This window comes from Durio zibethinus, unplaced genomic scaffold (assembly GCF_047325235.1).
Source record: "Durio zibethinus cultivar Kanyao isolate XHJ-2024 unplaced genomic scaffold, ASM4732523v1 HiC_scaffold_154, whole genome shotgun sequence".
Lineage (NCBI taxonomy): Eukaryota > Viridiplantae > Streptophyta > Magnoliopsida > Malvales > Malvaceae > Durio > Durio zibethinus.
The window spans coordinates 32501-53594 of NW_028322777.1; the positions used below are offsets into that span (position 1 = coordinate 32501).

Below are 21094 nucleotides of genomic sequence, written 5' to 3' on the forward strand. Positions count from 1 at the left end.
TTTTATACTTTCTCCTACAAAAAAACTTGTAATGCCTACTCCATTTGTAATTCCATCGATTACTCGCCTATCAAAAAAATGAGTTAGTTCGGACAATCCTCTTATACCTTTTGTTAAGGATATTGAATAAAACGTATCTATGTAACCACGATTATATGACCAATCGTATATCAAATATATTATTTTATCCAAGAAAATTCTTTTAGGACCCCTTTTTGCAAACGAATTTAGTAAGTTCAAATTTTGTAAAGATGAATAAAAAGGCTTATATAAAAGGAATGCTGTAAATATTCCAAAACAAGCTATACTCACTGAAAAAGTTGCATTTGTTAAAAATTGATACCAATCCTCAAAATCATTTGAATTTTGATGTAAAAGATTTATAGATGGAGTTAATAATTTGGATAATATATCCAAATGTATTCCTTCTTGATTAAAAGGAATTGCTATGGCTCCAACAAAAAAAGTAAATAGAACCAGTATAAGCATAGGAAATAACATAGTATTATCCGATTCATGAGGATAAGAAAAAGCCTTCTTGTAGCCAAAATTCGTAATAGTAATAAGAGCCCCTTTTTTTACATTACCACCAATTCTATATGGCTTCTCATTATTATTCATTGTTAATAAATTATTCATTGTTAATAAAGGGGATAAAGGAAAATTTCTGTTAATCATTGTTTGCTCTTCTTTTTTACCCCATAGTTTTATTGAATAGAAGGAGCTACCTTTTTTGCCACTATAATTTTGAAAATTAATGTTTAAATGTCCTTCAAAAGTAAGTAAATAGATCCGAAACATATAAAATGCTGTTAATCCGGCCGTGGACCAAGCTATTATTGCAAAAATCGGTGAATACAACCAACTGTCACTAAGAATTTCATCTTTGGACCAAAAACAAGCAAGGGGTGGAATACCACAAAGAGAAAGTGTACCCACTAAAAAAGCAATTTGTGTAATTGGCACATGCTTTCTTAAACCGCCCATAAAAACCATATTCTGGCTTTTATCTGGAGAATATCCAACAATAGCTTCCATGGAATGAATAATGGATCCGGATCCTAAAAACAACAATGCCTTCGAATAAGCATGAGTAATCAAATGAAATAAAGCGGCTCGATAAGACCCCATACCTAGAGCTACCATCATATAACCCAGTTGGGACATTGTAGAATAGGCTAAACCCCTCTTAATATCTTTTTGAGCAAGAGCTAAAGTAGCCCCTAATAATACTGTTATTATACCTATCAAAGATATTAGATTCATTATGTAAGGTATAACTATGAAAAGAGGAAGAAGGCGGGCTACAAGAAAAATTCCCGCTGCTACCATAGTGGCAGCATGTATAAGAGCCGAAATAGGAGTAGGCCCCTCCATGGCATCAGGTAACCATACATGAAGGGGAAACTGCGCAGATTTAGCAACTGCGCCGGCAAATAATAAAGAGGCACATAAAGTAACAAATAAAAAATGAACCTCATTATTATAAATCACGTTATTAAATATTTCGAACAAATCTTGAAATTCGAAACTTCCCGTTATCCAATAAAAACCTAAGATTCCTAATAATAAACCAAAATCGCCTATCCGATTAGTTACAAACGCTTTTTGACAAGCGTTTGCCGCAACAGGTCGTGTGAACCAAAACCCTATTAATAGATAAGAACACATTCCAACCAATTCCCAAAAAATATAAATTTGTATCAAATTAGAACTAGTAACTAATCCCAACATTGAAGTATTGAATAAACTCATATAAGCAAAAAATCTCAAATATCCTTGATCATGAGACATATAATTGTCACTATAAATAAGAACAAAAATTCCAACAGTAGTGATTAATATTGACATAATAGAGGTAAGTGAATCAATAAAGTAGCCAAACTCGAAAGAAAAATCATTATTGATGGTCCAAGACCATCCATATTGATAGATAGAACTTCTATTTATTTGCTGAATAGACAGATCGACCGAAAAAATCATAACTATACTTAACAATAAAATATTGGGAAAAGCCCACATACGACGAAGATTTTTTGTTGCCGTCGGAAAAAGTAGGAGTCCCATTCCTATTAAAATAGGAATTGGAAGTGGCACAAAAGGTATGATCCATGAATATTGATATGTATGCTCCATAAAAACTTTTTTCTTATTCTTTCTTAATTAATCGTTTCTGATTCACCGGCTCTTATCTCTTTTGATGGAAAGGGAGCAATAATACAATCAAGATATTACAAAGTTAACTGGAATTTTCTATTATTAATCTTTTAATCTTTCTCAAATATTTCAAAAATATTCAAATTTCGAAGTTAGAAGTAATCAAATGATATCACCGAGTTACTAATGGAAAAAAAAAATATTCTTTTTTTTTTTCAAAATTATGTATCCTTTAACAGATTAATTACGAGTCTCATTCGAATTTGATTGAAAATGAAAATTGGGCATACTCTCTCTTCGAGCTTGACCAATTACCAATTAATAGAAAAAAATTCAAGTTTGTTTTTTATTAGGTAAATAAAATGGTTTTTTTACATTTTTTTGTTTTGATGTATTTTTCGTGTATAAATGGAGATGTATAAATTATAAATGTAGGACGACAAAAAAAATAGGCAGAGATAGAGAAGGAAAGACTCTTTTTTACGTTTTTTTGATTTCATCAATTCAATTTATATATCATAATAGATCCTAATCTATCCTATAGATTTGAATGGAGATATAAAAAAGAAAGGTACCAATAAATTAAATACAAATTCTTCTTTTTTTCTGGATAGTGTATGGAATATAAATAAAAAAAGGTTATATCATATTTTTTTTTTTTTTTTTTTCTAGAATAGAAGCATTTTATGTTATTTTCCCATCTCTATTTAGTTCTTATGAAATTTATATAGTAGTATATAGATAATTATAATCTAGAAAATCTATTAATCTAGAAAATCTATAGGAATAGATAAATAATGACATAAAGACACCGATCATTTTGTTTTAAAAATAGATGTCTTTGACATCCAACTATAGCACTAAATAACCTTTTTTTTGAATGGCAGTTCCAAAAAAACGTACTTCTACATCAAAAAAGCGTATTCGAAAAAATGTTTGGAAAAAGAAAGGATATTGGGCGGCGTTGAAAGCTTTTTCATTATCGAGATCTATTTTTACGGGTAATTCAAAAAGTTTTTTTGTACGACAAATAATTTTTTTTTAATCTGAATTGGTTTAACTCGAATAAGATACAAAGGTTTTCTTTTTTGAATATCTTTTTTTTTTTCATTTCCGGGATGGGGATTCTCATTTTCCCCATCGCCCCATTTGGTATCTTAGTGTTATAATAATTTGTTATTTTTATAATATTCAATTTCAATTTATAATAATAAATAATTAAATAATTAAATAATAAAAATTTGTATATTTATACTATAGCTATATCGGAGCACATATATATAAGAGCTTTAACTGGGTTGTTGAAACTAATCCATTAAGTTTCAATTTTGTAACTTTATGAATCATTATTTCTCTGAATTACTATATATCCTTCCCTTGCTTTCAACCCAATTGAGAAAACTCCCTTTATAATTTAGTGGATATACAAATAATGTATCAATTTAAAATGATCTAAAAAAATTCTATGTTTGTATAAGAAGATGAATCAAGACATATTTTTAGAATTCGAAATTCGAAATACTTTTTTGAAGTATGGTACAATTATGACAGGAATCGAAACGCTTTTTATATAACGTAACGTGTACAACCCAATATCTAGTTGGTTTGATAAATCCTTAAAACGCAAAATCCTAACGATTAATACAAAGCTATGCAAATTACATAAATCTTTTGAAATCATTGGATGTGGTGCTGAAATTGTGATCTCTAAAAATAATATTTTTTCATTCATTTATTCATTCAATTGATAAGCATTTTTTTTTTTATAGATTCATAAAAATCATATAAAAGAATGAGAGATGAATCATTAAAAAATTAAAATGATAAAGAACATTTTTTTGTTGAATTCTATCTATGAATTGAAGTTACAACTAGTTAGTTTAGTTACAATAGAGGAGTTCTCTTTTAGGAAAACACAAACTATAAAATCTCTGTTGAAATAATTAAATATTAAATTAAATATTAAATAAAAAAAAGGATAATTAAATAAAACGATAAATAATAAAGATTCTTTTTGAACCTTCAAATTGCTATTTAAACGAGTTTTTATTCATCAATTTAAATTAAATGCTTCTTTTACATTTTACATTGAATTGACCCCTTCACCTTCAATCTCGACGATTGAATAAAAAATGGCTTATTATGATTTCGAGCAAGCCGCTATGGTGAAATCGGTAGACACGCTGCTCTTAGGAAGCAGTGCTAGAGCATCTCGGTTCGAGTCCGAGTAGCGGCATAGTATCTTCTAAAAGAGATAGAATAAGTCCTATAATGAATTTAATTCCTGATTTCCATTCCATAAAATCTAGAAACCCTCGCTTTTTTCAGAATTCTTATGATTTTTTCAACTTTAGAGCATATATTAACTCATATATCCTTTTCGGTCGTTTCAATTGTAATTACAATTCATTTTTTAACCTTATTCTTATTAGTCGATGAAGTCGTAGGACTATATGATTCATCAGAAAAGGGCATGATAGTTACCTTTTTCTGTATAACAGGATTATTAGTCACTCGTTGGATTTATTCAGGACATTTCCCATTAAGTGATTTATATGAATCATTAATCTTTCTTTCATGGGGTTTCTCCCTTATTCATATGGTTTACTATTTTAAAAAGCGTAAAAATGATTTAAGCGCAATAACCGCACCAAGTGTTATTTTTACCCAAGGCTTTGCCACTTCGGGTCTTTTAACCAAAATGCATCAATCCGCAATATTAGCGCCTGCTCTCCAATCCCAGTGGTTAATGATGCACGTAAGTATGATGGTATTAGGCTATGCAGCTCTTTTATGTGGATCATTATTATCAGTAGCTCTTCTAGTCATTACATTTCGAAAAGCCATAAAAATTATTGGTAAAAACAATAATTTATTAAATCAGTCATTTTCGTTTGGCGAAATCCAATACATGAATGAAAGAAGCAATGTTTTATTAAACACTTATTTTCTTTCTTCTAAAAATTTTTACAGGTATCAATTGACTCAACAATTGGATCGTTGGAGTTATCGTATTATTAGTCTCGGGTTTATCTTTTTAACCATAGGAATTCTTTCGGGAGCCGTATGGGCTAATGAGGCGTGGGGATCATATTGGAATTGGGACCCAAAGGAAACTTGGGCATTTATTACTTGGACCGTATTCGCGATTTATTTACATACCCGAACAAATAAAAATTTGGAAGGTGTAAATTCCGCACTTGTGGCTTCTATGGGATTTCTTATAATTTGGATATGCTATTTTGGGGTCAATCTATTAGGAATAGGTTTACATAGTTATGGTTCATTTACATTAACATCTAATTGAATTGAATAAAAAGGCTAAGCCTAACAAATACTAAGATAGGACAGCGTATATATAAGAAAACTTATTGTAAGCTGTCAAGAACCTTTTGAATCACTCCACTACTTGATTCAAAAGGTTCTAACAAAAGCCAAAGATGTCTGATTAAAATTCAATTTAATTCTTTTACCTTTTTTTACTTAACTTAAACTTAAGAGAAGAAAAAAGACTTCTTTCTTTTTTTTTTCACTGTACAACGAACAATTTTAAAAATCATAGGATTACTTTTTGATTTTTTGTTTTATTCATCAAAACTATCTATAAAAATAATTATATAGAATAGTTTCGACCTTCTCACCTGATAATGAGAGGACAAAATCCGGATAAATACCAATACCTATTACTGGTAGAAAGATAGAGATCGAAACAAATAACTCTCGTGGTCCAGAATCAAAAAAATAAGAACTTTGAGCATTAAATAGCTTGTATCCATAGAACATTTGACGTGACATAGATAATGAATAAATAGGAGTTAATATCATTCCAATTGACATTACGAAAGTAATTAGTATTTTTGGCATTAAAAAATATTTTTGGCTGGTAATTATTCCAAAAAAGACTATCAACTCTGCAACAAAACCACTCATGCCCGGTAATGCAAGAGAAGCCATCGATAAGATACTGAACATCGTAAATATTTTTGGAATCGGAATAGCCATTCCACCCATTTCGTCGAGATAAAAAAGACGCATTCTATCATAACTCGTTCCTGCCAAGAAAAAAAGTGCAGCACCGATAAATCCATGAGATATTATTTGTAAAATAGCTCCGTTGAGTCCCGTATCAGTTATAGAGCCAATTCCTATAATTATGAAACCCATATGAGATACGGAGGAATAGGCTATTCTTTTTTTTAAATTCCGTTGACCAAGAGATGTTGAAGCTGCATAAATTATTTGCATTGTACCCACTATTATCAACCAGGGAGAAAATATGGAATGAGCGTGGGGTAATAATTCCATATTGATGCGAACTAATCCATACGCTCCCATTTTTAATAAAATTCCGGCTAGAAGCATACAAGTACTGTAATGTGCCTCCCCATGGGTGTCTGGTAACCACGTATGTAAGGGTATAATCGGCGATTTGACAGCAAAAGCAATAAGAAATCCAATATAGAATATGATTTCCAGTGCGACAGGATACGATTGATTAGCTAATGTTTCAAAATTTAATGTTGGTTCATTAGAACCGTATAAACCGATACCCAAAACTCCTATTAATAAAAAAATGGAACCCCCCGCAGTGTACAAAATAAATTTTGTAGCCGAGTACAGACGTTTCTTTCCCCCCCACATGGATAGAAGTAGATAAACGGGAATTAATTCGAACTCCCACATGATGAAAAAAAGTAAAAGGTCTCGAGAAGAAAATGATCCTATTTGACCACTGTACATTGCTAGCATCAAGAAATGGAATAATCGCGAATCTCGAGTAACTGGCCAAGCCGCCAAAGTAGCTAAAGTAGTGATAAATCCTGTCAGTAAAATGGGCCCTATAGAAAGTCCATCTATTCCCAATCTCCAGTAAAAATCAAAAAAATTTATCCATTTATAATCTTCCTCCAGCTGGATTAATGGATCGTCCAATCGGAAATGATAACAAAATGCATAGGTTGTTAGAAGGAGTTCAAATATGCATATACACATAGTATACCACTTAATTAGCTTATTTCCTCTATGAGGAAGAAAGAAAATTAAAGAACCTGCAGATATTGGTAAAACTACAATTATTGTTAACCAAGGAAAATAATTCGTGGTAAAGACAAGATGCACTTGGACCAGAAAAACCCGTGCTCAAAAAAGATTTTTTTTGAGCACGGGTTTTTTCAGTAAAAAAAAAATAAAATGGATTCAAAATGTATTCAAGTGGGGTTTTCGGGAACGTATCAATAAGCTAGACCCATACTTCGAGTTGTTTCATGCCATAAATAAACTCGAACGCTCAAGAAATCTGTTGGACAAGCGGATTCACATCTCTTACAACCAACACAGTCTTCTGTTCTTGGAGCGGAAGCAATTTGCTTAGCTTTACATCCATCCCAAGGTATCATTTCTAACACATCGGTGGGGCAGGCTCGGACACATTGAGTACACCCTATACATGTATCATAAATTTTTACTGAATGTGACATGGGATCTATAATTTTTTGAACATCATAAAATTTCAATCTAGTAAACTTGTAAATGAATCATTATAGTTAAACACCAGATGAATCAACGATTTACCAGAAATTTTCTAATCAATTTCCTTCGGGATCAACTCATAAGAAAGGACCAAGATACTTTGATTTCTTACGTTTTCGAAAACATGATGTAGATTCCAACATATTGGACATGCTAATTCAAATTGGTGAATCTTATAATTTAATATTATTAATATTACTTATTCAACAAAGTTGATTGATTGATACGCGTTGATTTTCTGTTACGATAAATTGAGGAAACAATAGCTGATCCAATAGCTGCTTCAGCGGCTGCAATAGCTATAACAAAAATTGATAAAATATTTCCTTTTAATTGCCGACTATCAAAAAAATCAGAAAATGTTACAAAATTTATATTAACCGCATTCAGTATAAGTTCAAGACACATAAGGGCCCGAACCATATTTCGACTCGTGATCAATCCATAAATACCGATAGAAAATAAATAGGCACTCAAAACAAGTATATGTTCGAGCATCATTGACCAACTCCTTATCAATTTCGATTCATTTTAATATGAACAATAATTCAACGGATTTGATTGACTAGAATAGAATATAACAAAAAGAATATATTGGAAATATCTCGAATAAACGAATTTCTATTTTATATTTTATACACGAACAAGAATTCAAGGAAAATAGATGCGATAAGACAGAAAAAAGTTTAATTTGGATTGCTTGCTATTCCTAGTTAGAAAGATTTATTACTGACGAGCCACAGCAATTGCACCTATCAAAGCAACTAAAAGAATTAGTGAAATGAATTCAAATGGAAGAAAAAAATCTGTTGCTAAATGAATTCCAATTTGTTGACTATTACTTATCAAATCTTGTTCTATAATTTGGTTTGATCTTGTAGTCCAAATAATCCCGTACCATGATGTATCTAATATAGTAGTAATTAGCGAAACAAGAATACTTGTACAAATCAACGAAGTAAGGCCATTCCCAATGGTCCACAGATTAAAATTTTTATAATATTCTGAACCATTCATGAACATCACAGCAAATAGGATTAAAACATTTATGGCTCCCACATAAATAAGAAGCTGGGCAGCAGCTACAAAATGAGAATTTGAGAGAATATAGAATAAGGATATACAAACAAGAACCAATCCCAATGAAAAGGCAGAAAAAATTGGATTGGTAAGTAATACCACTCCCAGGCCCCCTAATATAAGACCCGATCCCAGAAAAACTAAAAGAAAATCGTGTATTGGTCCAGGCAAATCCATTATATGTAAAATAAGAGATAAATAAATCGAAATGCTTTTCATGATCTTATTGACCCGACCAGGAATTTTTTTTTTATGATACGTTCCTAATTGAATAAAATCCTAATCTATTAGGTGTGAATTGATCTAAGTACAATTATTGTTTCGTTTTTAATTCTTTTTTTTTGTTCGGTTCGAAAGGGTATTTTGTTTTTTGAAACTATATATTTCGAAATAATTACGAATATATTAATAGATTTTCAAGAAAAATGAATTCGAAATTCTTATCAACCAGTTAATTTGTAATTGAATTTTTATTTATTGACCAAACAAAGAGTAAAGGCCTCATTCTTTTAAGTCAAACCAAATATTCTTTTAACTTAAACCAAAACGGAACCTTAAAAGAATTGGAAATTTCTCTTTAATAGAATAGGAGGTTTACTTACTCAGTTTTTCTTTGAGGCGAATTCAAAATTGTTCGAATTGTATAATCGTCAATTACTGACATTGGTAAACGGCCCAAAGCAATTTGATTATAATTCAATTCGTGACGGTCGTAAGTAGAAAGTTCATATTCTTCAGTCATTGATAAACAATTTGTTGGACAATACTCAACGCAGTTACCACAAAATATACAAATTCCGAAATCAATACTGTAATTAAGCAATCGTTTTTTTCTAATATCCGTTTCAAATTTCCAATCAACAACAGGCAGATCTATAGGGCATACACGAACACATACTTCACAAGCAATGCATTTATCAAATTCAAAATGGATTCGCCCACGGAAACGCTCTGATGCGATTAATTTTTCATAAGGGTATTGAATAGTTACAGGTAAACGATTTGCGTGGGATAAGGTAATCATGAAACCTTGACCAATGTACCTTGCTGCTCGGACTGTTTGGTGGCCATAATTCATGAACCCAGTTACCATAGGGAACATATCGTGAATATCTATGAATAATTTTATGTTTGTTTCTTTCTCTTGTTTGAACCAAGTCATGAATCTCGTATTCTTTTTTTCTTTACAGTGAAAGAAGTTGGAAAGAAGTTGTTAATAATAGATTACCGAGAGAAATGGGTAAAAGAAATTTCCATCCAAGATTTAATAATTGGTCCATTCTTAACCTAGGTAAAGTCCATCTTGTTGCGATAGAAATAAACAAAAACAAATAAGTTTTAGCTAATGTAATAAAGATACCAATTGTCGTTCCAAAGATTCCATTCATTTTATTTATTTCAAATAGCTCAGGGACGAATACGTACGGAATGGAAATATTCCAACCCCCCAAGTAAAGAACTGTTACAAATAAGGAAGAAAGTAATAGATTTAGATAGGAAGCAACATAAAATAAACCAAATTTGATACCCGAATATTCGGTTTGATACCCTGCTACTAATTCTTCCTCGGCTTCTGGTAAATCAAAAGGTAATCTCTCACATTCTGCTAGAGAAGAAATTAGAAAAACGATAAACCCTATTGGCTGACGCCACAAATTCCATCCCCAAACCCCATATTTTGATTGCGCCTCAACTATATCAACTGTACTTGAGCTGTTAGATAATTATAGTCGATGATAACATCACTGTTCCCATCGCTAGTCCAAAACCGTACATGAGGTTTTCAACTCATACGGCTCCTCGTGGGTCACAAATAAATTTAAGGACCGAATCAGTATTATTTCTCTTCGTATGGTTGTAGAATAGATAGAGAAAAAATGGATTGGAAGGTCCAAAATTATACCAATGGAATTCTGTCTGCTATATTATGAAGAATAAAAAAAGTGCTTCTGAATTGATCTCGCCCGTTACTAATTTCAATTTTTATTTGTTGAGTAATAACTTAAGCCTTCAATAAAATACTTCTTGTAGAAATATCAATAGATATTTCAACCCATTGTTTTCGATTACGAAAAAAATTAAATATTACATTAGCTCATAAATCATGACACAGATTATATCTCTCTATATATATGAAAGAAAGAATAAAAAAAAAAAAAATATTTATTTTTTATTCTTTCTTTTTCGTTCCTATTCTTCTTTCTGATCTGAGAAAATTACGAATGGGGGCTTAAACTAAAAAATAGTAAAGGATTATTTCGTTCCTGATAGTCATTACTTTAATCGGTGGATAGGAGCATACTCTGGACCGGAATCGTGGGTAGTACTGCCTACTCATTTCTACTAATTTAAAGCCCCAATTAGTATTCTTTTTATGTTATCCAGAAATATCCTTTTTATATAATTTACATAATCTCCATTACTAATCCTTTGTGTATTTTGGTGTTCCTAACCATCCACTCATTTTTTTGTTCAATCCCCCGTTTGGTTTGGCAATACATGTATGGGAATCTATACAAAGGATAGCCAAAACTCTATACGGTTGATCTTTTGAGCCCGCTTCAAGCTAGATTGACTAATCAACCCGTCTTGGGGTAAAGACTTCTTCCACTTATGTTTTCTTCCACTTAACTCTTGTACATAGGAAATGAGATTAAATTTTTTTTTGTTTAATTTACTGCGAATTTATAAGCTGCTTTCTTTCACTCATATATAACTATCTAATTTAGTTTATCAACCTGAAGGATAATAAAATAACGAAGATATCTATTCAATCCATTCAGCTTATTTTATAGAACGAAAGGAATAGGGAAAAGAAAAGTTTATATTTCAACGAATCGCACGTAGAGATATTGATAAAACACATAGAGTTAATGGTATTTCATAACTAATCGATTGAGCAGCAGCTCGCAGACCACCTAAAAAGGAATATTTATTATTTGATCCGTATCCTGACATAAGAAGTCCAACAGGAGCAATACTTGAAATGGCAATCCATAAAAAAATACCGATATTGAGATCGGCTAAAATAAGGCGAGAGCTAAAAGGAATTACTGAAAAACTTAGTAAAATGGATATGACTGCTATAGACGGTCCAATACGGAATAAACGAGTATTTCCTCTAGATGGAAGAATATTCTCTTTGAAAAGCAGTTTTGTTCCATCTGCTAGAGCTTGAAGAATTCCCAAAGGGCCGGCGTATTCAGGCCCAATACGTTGTTGTATTCCTGCAGATATTTCTCTTTCTAACCATACAATTACTAGTACACCTATTGTGATTCCCAATACAAGAGTCAAAATAGGGACAAACATCCATATGATCCCATAGACCTCTTTTAAGGATTCCAATCTGTAAAAGGAATTGATATCTTCTACTTCTGTTGTATAAATTATCATTTCAACGATCAACTTCTCCCATAATGATATCTATGCTACCTAGTATCGTCATAATATCAGCCAATTTCATTCTTTTAACTAACTGAGGAAGAATTTGCAAATTGATAAAACCCGGCGGGCGAATTTTCCATCTCCAAGGAAAACCACTTTGATCTCCTATCAGAAAAATTCCTAATTCTCCCTTTGGGGCTTCCATTCTCGCATAAAGTTCTTGTCTCGGTAATTCAAATGTAGGAGAAGGTTTTTTACTAATGAATCGATATTCAAAATCATTCCATTCTGGATCCCTTTCTCGATCAAAACATCGGATTTCTAAATTCTCATAGGGACCCCCCGGAATTCCTTCCAGGGCCTGTTGAATTATTTTTATGGATTCCGTCATTTCACTGATTCGGACTAAATAACGAGCTAATGAATCTCCTTCTTTTTGCCACTGGATTTCCCAATCAAATTCGTCGTAACACTCATAATGATCAACTTTACGAAGATCCCATTTGATTCCAGAGGCTCGTAGCATTGGGCCGGATAGACCCCAATTTATTGCTTCTTCTCCACCAATAACCCCTACCCCTTCAACTCGTTCTAAAAAAATAGGATTTCGCGTAATAAGTTTTTGATATTCAACAATTCCTGTTAAAAAATAATCACAGAAATCCAAACATTTATCTATCCAGCCATAGGGTAGATCGGCCGCTACTCCTCCGATACGAAAATAATTATGCATCATTCTCATACCGGTGGCAGCTTCGAATAGATCATATACTAATTCTCTTTCTCTGAAAATATAGAAAAAGGGGGTCTGTGCACCAATATCGGCCATAAAAGGTCCAAGCCATAATAGATGAGAAGCTATACGACTCAACTCCAACATAATTACTCTGATATAGCTGGCTCTTTTAGGGACTTGAATATTGCCCAATTGTTCTGGTCCATTTACGGTTATTGCTTCCGTGAACATAGTGGCTAAATAATCCCAACGTGTTACATAAGGCAAATATTGTATAATTGTTCGGTTTTCCGCAATTTTTTCCATTCCTCTGTGTAAATAACCTAATATTGGTTCACAGTCAACAACATCTTCACCATCTAGAGTAACGATGAGACGAAGAACACCGTGCATTGATGGGTGGTGAGGTCCCATATTGACTATCATAAGGTCTTTTTCTGTAGCTGATAGATTCATAAGTTTTTCCTCGATTCATTCTTACATGAATTGTTGAAAACGAAAAGAAGTACATCAAAATGAAAAATATAATAAATCGACTAATTCAATCAAATTAACGATTTTTTGATTCCCGAATATCCAACTCACTAATTAATTCTTTATAACGTATGTTATTTTTCTTTGATAAATAAGACAGAAGCCGTTGACGTTTTCCTAGAATTTTACGTAGACCTCTCTGAGATAAATAGTCTTTTTTGTGCAATTCCAAATGTGAAGTAAGTCTTCGTATCTTATTGGTGAAACTGACTATTTGAAATTCAACGGACCCCTTGTTTTCTTCTTTTTTTTCTTGAAAAATAACTGAGATGAATGAATTTTTTACCATAAAACAAAAATTTCTCTCCCCCTTTTTTTGAATGTGAATTTTACTGATCAGTAATAATAATAATACCATTCATTTTAATATGCACAATGATTTTAAGTTCGTTATGAACTTTATAATTTTTTCAAATAAAATTAATCAATCCGGTTTTCAATCATAATATATGGAAAAATGTACCATTGACGAATTTTCAAACGCGGATACATATGTATCCTTACCATACTGAAACGACTGCCATTATTACTATTAAACCAATAGCGATTCATACAAGCTAAATCTTCTAATCGATAATTGGGCCAAAGAAAGAACTTTAATTTAATTAGTTTCTTTTTATCACTATCAAGATGTTTGTTTTTATTCAAAACTTGACCACAGTTTTTTACATTATTTAAAAATACTGGATTTCTATGCATACCATTTTTATCCCTTGAATTGAAAGAAATTCGAATTCGCAATTCTCTCCGGTGGTTAGGGGATAAAATATTTTCAGGAATAAACAAATCATAATGATTTTTGTCTTTATTTTCAGTCATTTTTTGATGTCTTGCAATGGATTCATCAAAATTATTTTTTTCAATATAGTTTTTTTTTTTGCGTCTTTTTTTTTTTTTGCGTCTTTGATTAATTTCATGTTTATTTTTATGAACCAATGAAATACTTATAGTTTGATATAGAATAAATTGTCCATCAATTTCTACATACCGGCGAATTGGTTCGATAATCAATACTCCTTTTTTGAGTAGGTATTGATAAGTTAAAAGTAACTTATCCGCCGAATCCATCAAAATATCCAGATTCGTTCCTCCTCTTCTAACAGAGTATAGAAAAGTTTCATTCATATTTATCAGGCCAAGAATGAAAGAATATGCTTTGATATTTTTGATTATTTTTTCATCGAAAGAATCAGCATCCCATCCGAATTGAAAATACAAATACTTTTGTAGGAATAAACGAGCTTCTCTCTTGCTCTCGTCTTCCTTTCTATGTTTTTTTGATTTACCAGAATCTTCTTCAACATCTTTTTCTTGATTGTCTGATTTACCTTTTTCTTGATCTGATTTACCTTTTTCTTGATTGGATGATTTACCTTTTTCTTGATTGGATGATTTACCTTTTTCTTGATTGTATGATTTACCTTTTTCTTGATTGGATGATTTACCATAATCTTCTTCAACATCTTTTTCTTGATTGTATGATTTACCTTTTTCTTGATTGGATGATTTACCATAATCTTCTTCAACATCTTTTTCTTGATTGTATGATTTACCTTTTTCTTCATTGTATGATTTACCATAATCTTCTTCAACATCTTTTTCTTGATTGTATGATTTACCTTTTTCTTCATTGTATGATTTACCATAATCTTCTTCAACATCTTTTTCTTGATTGTATGATTTACCTTTTTCTTGATTGGATGATTTACCTTTTTCTTGATTGGATGATTTACCATAATCTTCTTCAACATCTTTTTCTTGATTGTATGATTTACCTTTTTCTTGATTGGATGATTTACCTTTTTCTTGATTGGATGATTTACCATAATCTTCTTCAACATCTTTTTCTTGATTTGAGAGAACGGATCTAAATTTTCTTTTTTTTTTTGCATCTGATACAAGATCCTCTTTTTTTCCATTAAAATTAAAATTGAAAAGAAGTAGTTTTATTGGTATGATCCATGGTTCAACCTTATATGCATTATATAGTAGCACAAATTCTGGGAAGAACCAAAGTTCCAGATTCGATATTTGATAATTATTAAAATTATTAATCACAGTCTTAATATTTTTCTTACTCTTGGTACTGGTTTTCTTACTCTTGGTACTGGTCTTCTTACTCTTGGTACTGGTATCGACCCAGGACTCAATATCGGTCTTATTTCTAAGACAAAAATTAAGAATTCTCCAATTAAAAAATTTTCTATGCGAAAATTTCCCCGTTTTCCCCGTTTTCCCCGTTAGATAATTATGGATAGGAATATCCCCCAATATATCAAAAAATTTTCGTTTATCCATGTTGTAATTATAAGGAATCTCTTCCCTCTTATTTACTTGTAATGGTGATCCATAAGTATATGAGTCCCTCATATCTTGATATATAATAAATATATATGATAATAAATTATATCTATAGTGTTTTTTAAAATTATCTTTTTTATATTTTTGTTCTTGATTCCGTTTTTGTTCTTGATTCAGTTTATATTCTTGATTCAGTAATGAATTCGCTTGAAAATCATTTTTTTTTTCGTAATGTATTAATCTTTCTTTTTCATCTGAATCCCATTTTGTTAAATCTTTATTTTGAGCCATATAGTGTTGATTGACTCTATTTCGCCATTGTTCTGGTACTAATCTAAGCCATATACTCTGAACTAAATCGTATTGATAATCGTATTGATAATGACTCCTTAACCAGTTTTTCCATTCCTTTATTCCAGAGATTTTTTGTCTTAACCCATAATGATGTTTTAATTGGGAATGAGATATTCCTTGTTCTTCAAAATAATCTTTTATTTCATTTTTAAGAAAAAGAGATGTTCCGTGATATTGAAGGATAGGTTTGAATTTAATAACTTGGGTTTGTGATAATTTGTAAAATACATATGCTTGTGAGAGGGAGGATAAGTCACAAAAAGCTTTTGCATTTTGATTTCTAATATTCGAAAGTGAGTTTTTTATATTTTTTATAGTTGAAATAAAATGAATTGTATTTTTATTTGGTTTATTAATTCTTTCTTGATTTGCTTCATTATTGTAAATGAATTTATCAATCATTTTTTTTGTTGATTCAAGAAAAAGTTGTGGATTGGGTCTTGGAATATTAATGATATATTTAATGATATATAGAAAAATATCTATGTATATCTTTTGAATAAAAAGTTTTATAAATAAATAGAATTTACGGATTAATCGAATATTTCTTCTTTTTAATATTTTCCAAAATTTTTTTGATGATTCTAATTTCTTGTCTTTTATAATTTTTTCTATTTGATTTTTGATTGTGTTTGTTCTCTCAGTCAGATCTTTTATCTTTTTTTCTGTTAATGAATAATTTGTCCGCTCCATAGATTGAATTTGAAGGGATGATTCGTCAATCATCTTATTACTGATTATCGAATCTTTTTTAGTTTCGCCCAAATCTTTTTTAGTTTCGCCCAATTCTTCTCTCAACTCCAAAACTGGATTTCTTTTTGAAAGTTTTTTTATTATTCCCTTTACAAATGGAATTTTTGTTTCTCCTGAGACTTTTCGAAACAATTTTTTTCCTTTTTTAAAAATTTTCCATTTTTCACTTTTTTTTTCTAGTTCGTTAAAAATAGGCTGAAAAAACGAAGGCCGTCTTCGAGGAGGACCGCAAGGTAAGTCACTTTCCAGTCCACAAGCTGTTAAAAAGCAAAAATCATTCTTTTTAACTTTCTTTTTTTTCATTGGATCTTTATGCTTTTTTTTCATTGGATCTTTATGCTTTTTTTTCATTGGATCTTTATGAGAGGGTTTCAGTTTAGATCCGCGCCAAGGTTTCAGGCGAAAAGGATATAGGATCTTGATCTGGATACCTTCTGATAACCAATTTTTTGGAAAGTCTTTTGTGGAGAATTGAAGACCATTATAAGTGCATTTAACATGTATTTCTCGCTTCCAACCCTTGAAATCCGTGGACCACTCAGGAATTTGAAATAATAATATACGGACAATGTTTTTAGCTATTATCAATGAAGGTAATAGAATATATTTTCTAAAAATCGATTGGGCTATTAACATGATGCCCCTTGGTCCTTGACCAAAAAAGACGATATCCCAAAATTCTGCTGCGTCCAGCAGGAAGTCATCTGCCTCTGACTCTTGTCTTCTTTTTTCTTTCTCTTTTTTGTCTCCTTTTTGTATCTCTTCTATGCTTTCTCTTCTTTTTTCTTCCTCTTTGTCTCTTTCTTGTATCTTTTCTATGCTTTCTCTTATCTCTTCGTCTTCTTCTCTTATGTCCTCCTCATTTTCTGTATAATCAGAAATTTGTGATTCTTTGTTTTTCCATATCCAATTTCGAGATATTAGTTTTATCAGCCAAGAAATATCAGAATACAAAGATCTGAACACTCTGAAGAAGAGGCTGTCTACTCTGTCAAAAAAAAGTGGGGAATGCACATTTGATTGAAACAGTTCCCCATTAATTATTTTACGTCTTTGGGCACGCACGGCACCTTTTATTATGTCTCGACGAAAATTCGGTTCTGGCGAATATTCCATCAAAGATAGGTCGTTTTCTATATCGTTTGGTAGAAAAAAATCATCCTTTAACTCCTCCTTAGAAAAAACTATTGCGTACCGGAAGATTCTTGAACGAATTGCATAATCTGTTATCATGTGTTCCTCGCCTCCTCTATGGTGTTGTTCGAAAATGTCGAGTAGTTTGTATGACCATCGAGGAACTTCTTTACTTATTTCTTTTATTCCATTACTTATTTCTTTTATTCCATTAGATTTTTTTATAATTGTTTGATTGTCGGGATTAGTTATAACTATATTGCATAAAAATTTCAAAATTTTGACTCGATCCTCGGAATCGATATTTCCCTGTTCATCTTCTGTTTCTGTCAATAAAGAAAGTTCTTTTTCTGTTGATAATGATTTGAGTGTATCTATTGTCTGTTCATCTTCTGTTTCTGTCAATAAAGAAAGTTCTTTTTCTGTTGATAATGATTTGAGTGTATCTATTGTCTGTTCATCTTCTGTTTCTGTCAATAAAGAAAGTTCTTTTTCTGTTGATAATGATTTGAGTGTATCTATTGTCTGTTCATCTTCTGTTTCTGTCAATAAAGAAAGTTCTTTTTCTGTTGATAATGATTTGAGTGTATCTATTGTCTGTTCATCTTCTGTTTCTGTCAATAAAGAAAGTTCTTTTTCTGTTGATAATGATTTGAGTGTATCTATTGTCTGTTCATCTTCTGTTTCTGTCAATAAAGAAAGTTCTTTTTCTGTTGATAATGATTTGAGTGTATCTATTGTCTGTTCAAATTCGTAATAATCAGTAGCAAGAAGTATAACATGAATCTTATTTATCCAAAACGGATCCGTGTTTGTTTTTTCACTTAAAGGTGAAAACAATTTTTTGATTCTTCCGCGGTAGGGTCCCTGCAAGAAAGGATCATATATTTTAGGCAAGTATTTTATTTTAGTTTCATTATTAGTTTCATTATTAGTTTCATTATTAGTTTCATTATTTCTTTTAGTTTCATTATTTCTTTTAGTTTCATTATTTCTTTTAGTTTCATTATTAGTTTCATTATTAGTTTCATTATTAGTTTCATTATTTCTTTTAATTTCATTATTTCTTTTAGTTTCATTATTAGTTTCATTATTAGTTTCATTATTAGTTTCATTATTAGTTTCATTATTAGTTTCAGTAGTAGTTTCTTCATTATTAGTTTCATTATTAGTTTCATTATTAGTTTCATTATTAGTTTCTTCATTAGTTTCATAATTAGAAAATCGAGTCCTTTTTTCAAGTATGCCCAGATCAAAAGATTCCTTATATAAATATTCCTTATCTAAATATTCGACTCTCTTTATAAACTCCTTACTTAAATTTATTCTTTTTAGTTCATTGATAAAACTCCAATCAGTATACGATTCGTCAGAAAACAATTCTTCTGGTGTGAAAAAATCTATTTGTTTTTGTACCATTTCTCCAAAAGCTGCTAAACTAGGTGGATATGTAAAAGAGATTTTTTCTTTTCCATCACTTCGACATGTATAAAAAAAATATTGTGACATTTCATTTTTTAGAGCATTGTCAAACCGATTATTTTTTATATATCGCCAAGGTCGATTCCGTTGTTTATAATCAAAAATAAGCGTCACAAGAGGTTTTTCAAACCATAATAATTTTTTATATTCTTTTTTTTCTGATATTATTTCTAACTTCGAATTTTCCTGATTCCCATCCAGATAAGAAGTTTCATAAACTGGGCTATTTTTATAGTCGGTCTCTTTCGAAAAAGGGTAATAAGAAAGATTTTCTTTGGTGGATACCTGTTCCTCCCCCCCTTTGGAAATAGTTTCTATTTCTATGTTTGTTTCTTCCTCCCTTTCCTCCAATTCCTTCAATTCCTCCAATTCCTGCCCTTTTCTTCGGCTTTGATGAATTCCTGTCAGTTTCTTAGTCAGCATGTGTGACGGTTTTCTACCTATAGAGTAAAGACAGGTAATAAAAAAGAGAAGAGTAAAGATTCGAGGAATAGACTTTGTAAGTTCGAATATAAGATGCCTATTAGATCGAATAACTATATAATACCTAAGAAAAGTCCTTTTTTGTATCCAGGCTAATACCACTCCAACCCATTTCATTAATAAAATTTTTTGTATCCAGACTAATACCAATCCAACCCATTTCATTAATAAAATATGACCAATTAAAAAACCAACAAAACTACTTATTACAAATAACATATTGGTGTTGTATCGAAACATATAAATGTTGACTAATCTGGCTAACATTGGACTTGGTAAAATGAAATGGTTGACTAATTGAAAAATTAAATTATGCAGGAATACACATTGAATCCTAAGATTACGCATTGAATTTCCGGCAGTCTCTCCTGCATAATAATCAAAAAAATCAAAATAGTCTTTGTCATTGTTCCAGAAGTAATAAAACCAAAGATACGGTAGAACTAGGACATTTAGTAGATGAGGTCTAATCAATGCTAAATGCAGAGGCTCATAGTAGATCGATATGAACAGCATGAGCTGTCCCATAAGAAAGCCAGTTGTTGCTGCTGCCCTCTTCTCGTTTCCTTCTTCTCCTTGTTCCATAACCCAAGTTTGTACAAGGAGGAGATAAGAGGGACCTAGGGATAATGTGGTCAGAAATCCATAATAGAGTCCGACCACAAGGACTGACAGGACTGAATTGATTATCCTCATGAATAAGGATATTAGATTACTCGGTATAAACGATTTGAAAATCATAAGAAACCCCCTAATTTTTTTTTTTTTGTTTTTTTTTTTTCTGGATTATTCATTATTATATGATATTATTCTCATCTGATTATTCATTTTGTCAATATAGTTTTTTTTTTTTTGCGTCTTTGATTAATTTGATGTTTATTTTTATGAACCAATGAAATACTTATAGTTTGATATAGAATAAATTGTCCATCAATTTCTACATACCGGCGAATCGGTTCGATAATCAATACTCCTTATTATATGATATTATTATATATATGATTATTCATTTTGTCAATATAGTTTTTTTTTTTGCGTCTTTGATTAATTTCATGTTTATTTTTATGAACCAATGAAATACTTATAGTTTGATATAGAATAAATTGTCCATCAATTTCTACATACCGGCGAATCGGTTCGATAATCAATACTCCTTATTATATG

General features: G+C 30.9%; 1 protein-coding gene across 1 annotated transcript; it reads right to left on the minus strand.

Annotated features, from left to right (window-relative positions):
• Positions 1–9112: 9112 nt before the first annotated feature.
• On the minus strand, positions 9113–13779 carry LOC149509545 (NAD(P)H-quinone oxidoreductase subunit H, chloroplastic). The gene is made up of 2 exons (XM_089757700.1): positions 11610–13779; positions 9113–10489 (listed from the first exon to the last, which is right to left on the minus strand). Exon 1 carries the CDS (start codon positions 13343–13345, stop codon positions 12164–12166), a length of 1182 nt encoding a protein of 393 aa, XP_089613826.1. The 5' UTR covers positions 13346–13779; the 3' UTR covers positions 9113–10489; positions 11610–12163.
• Between the last annotated feature and the right edge of the window lie 7315 nt (positions 13780–21094).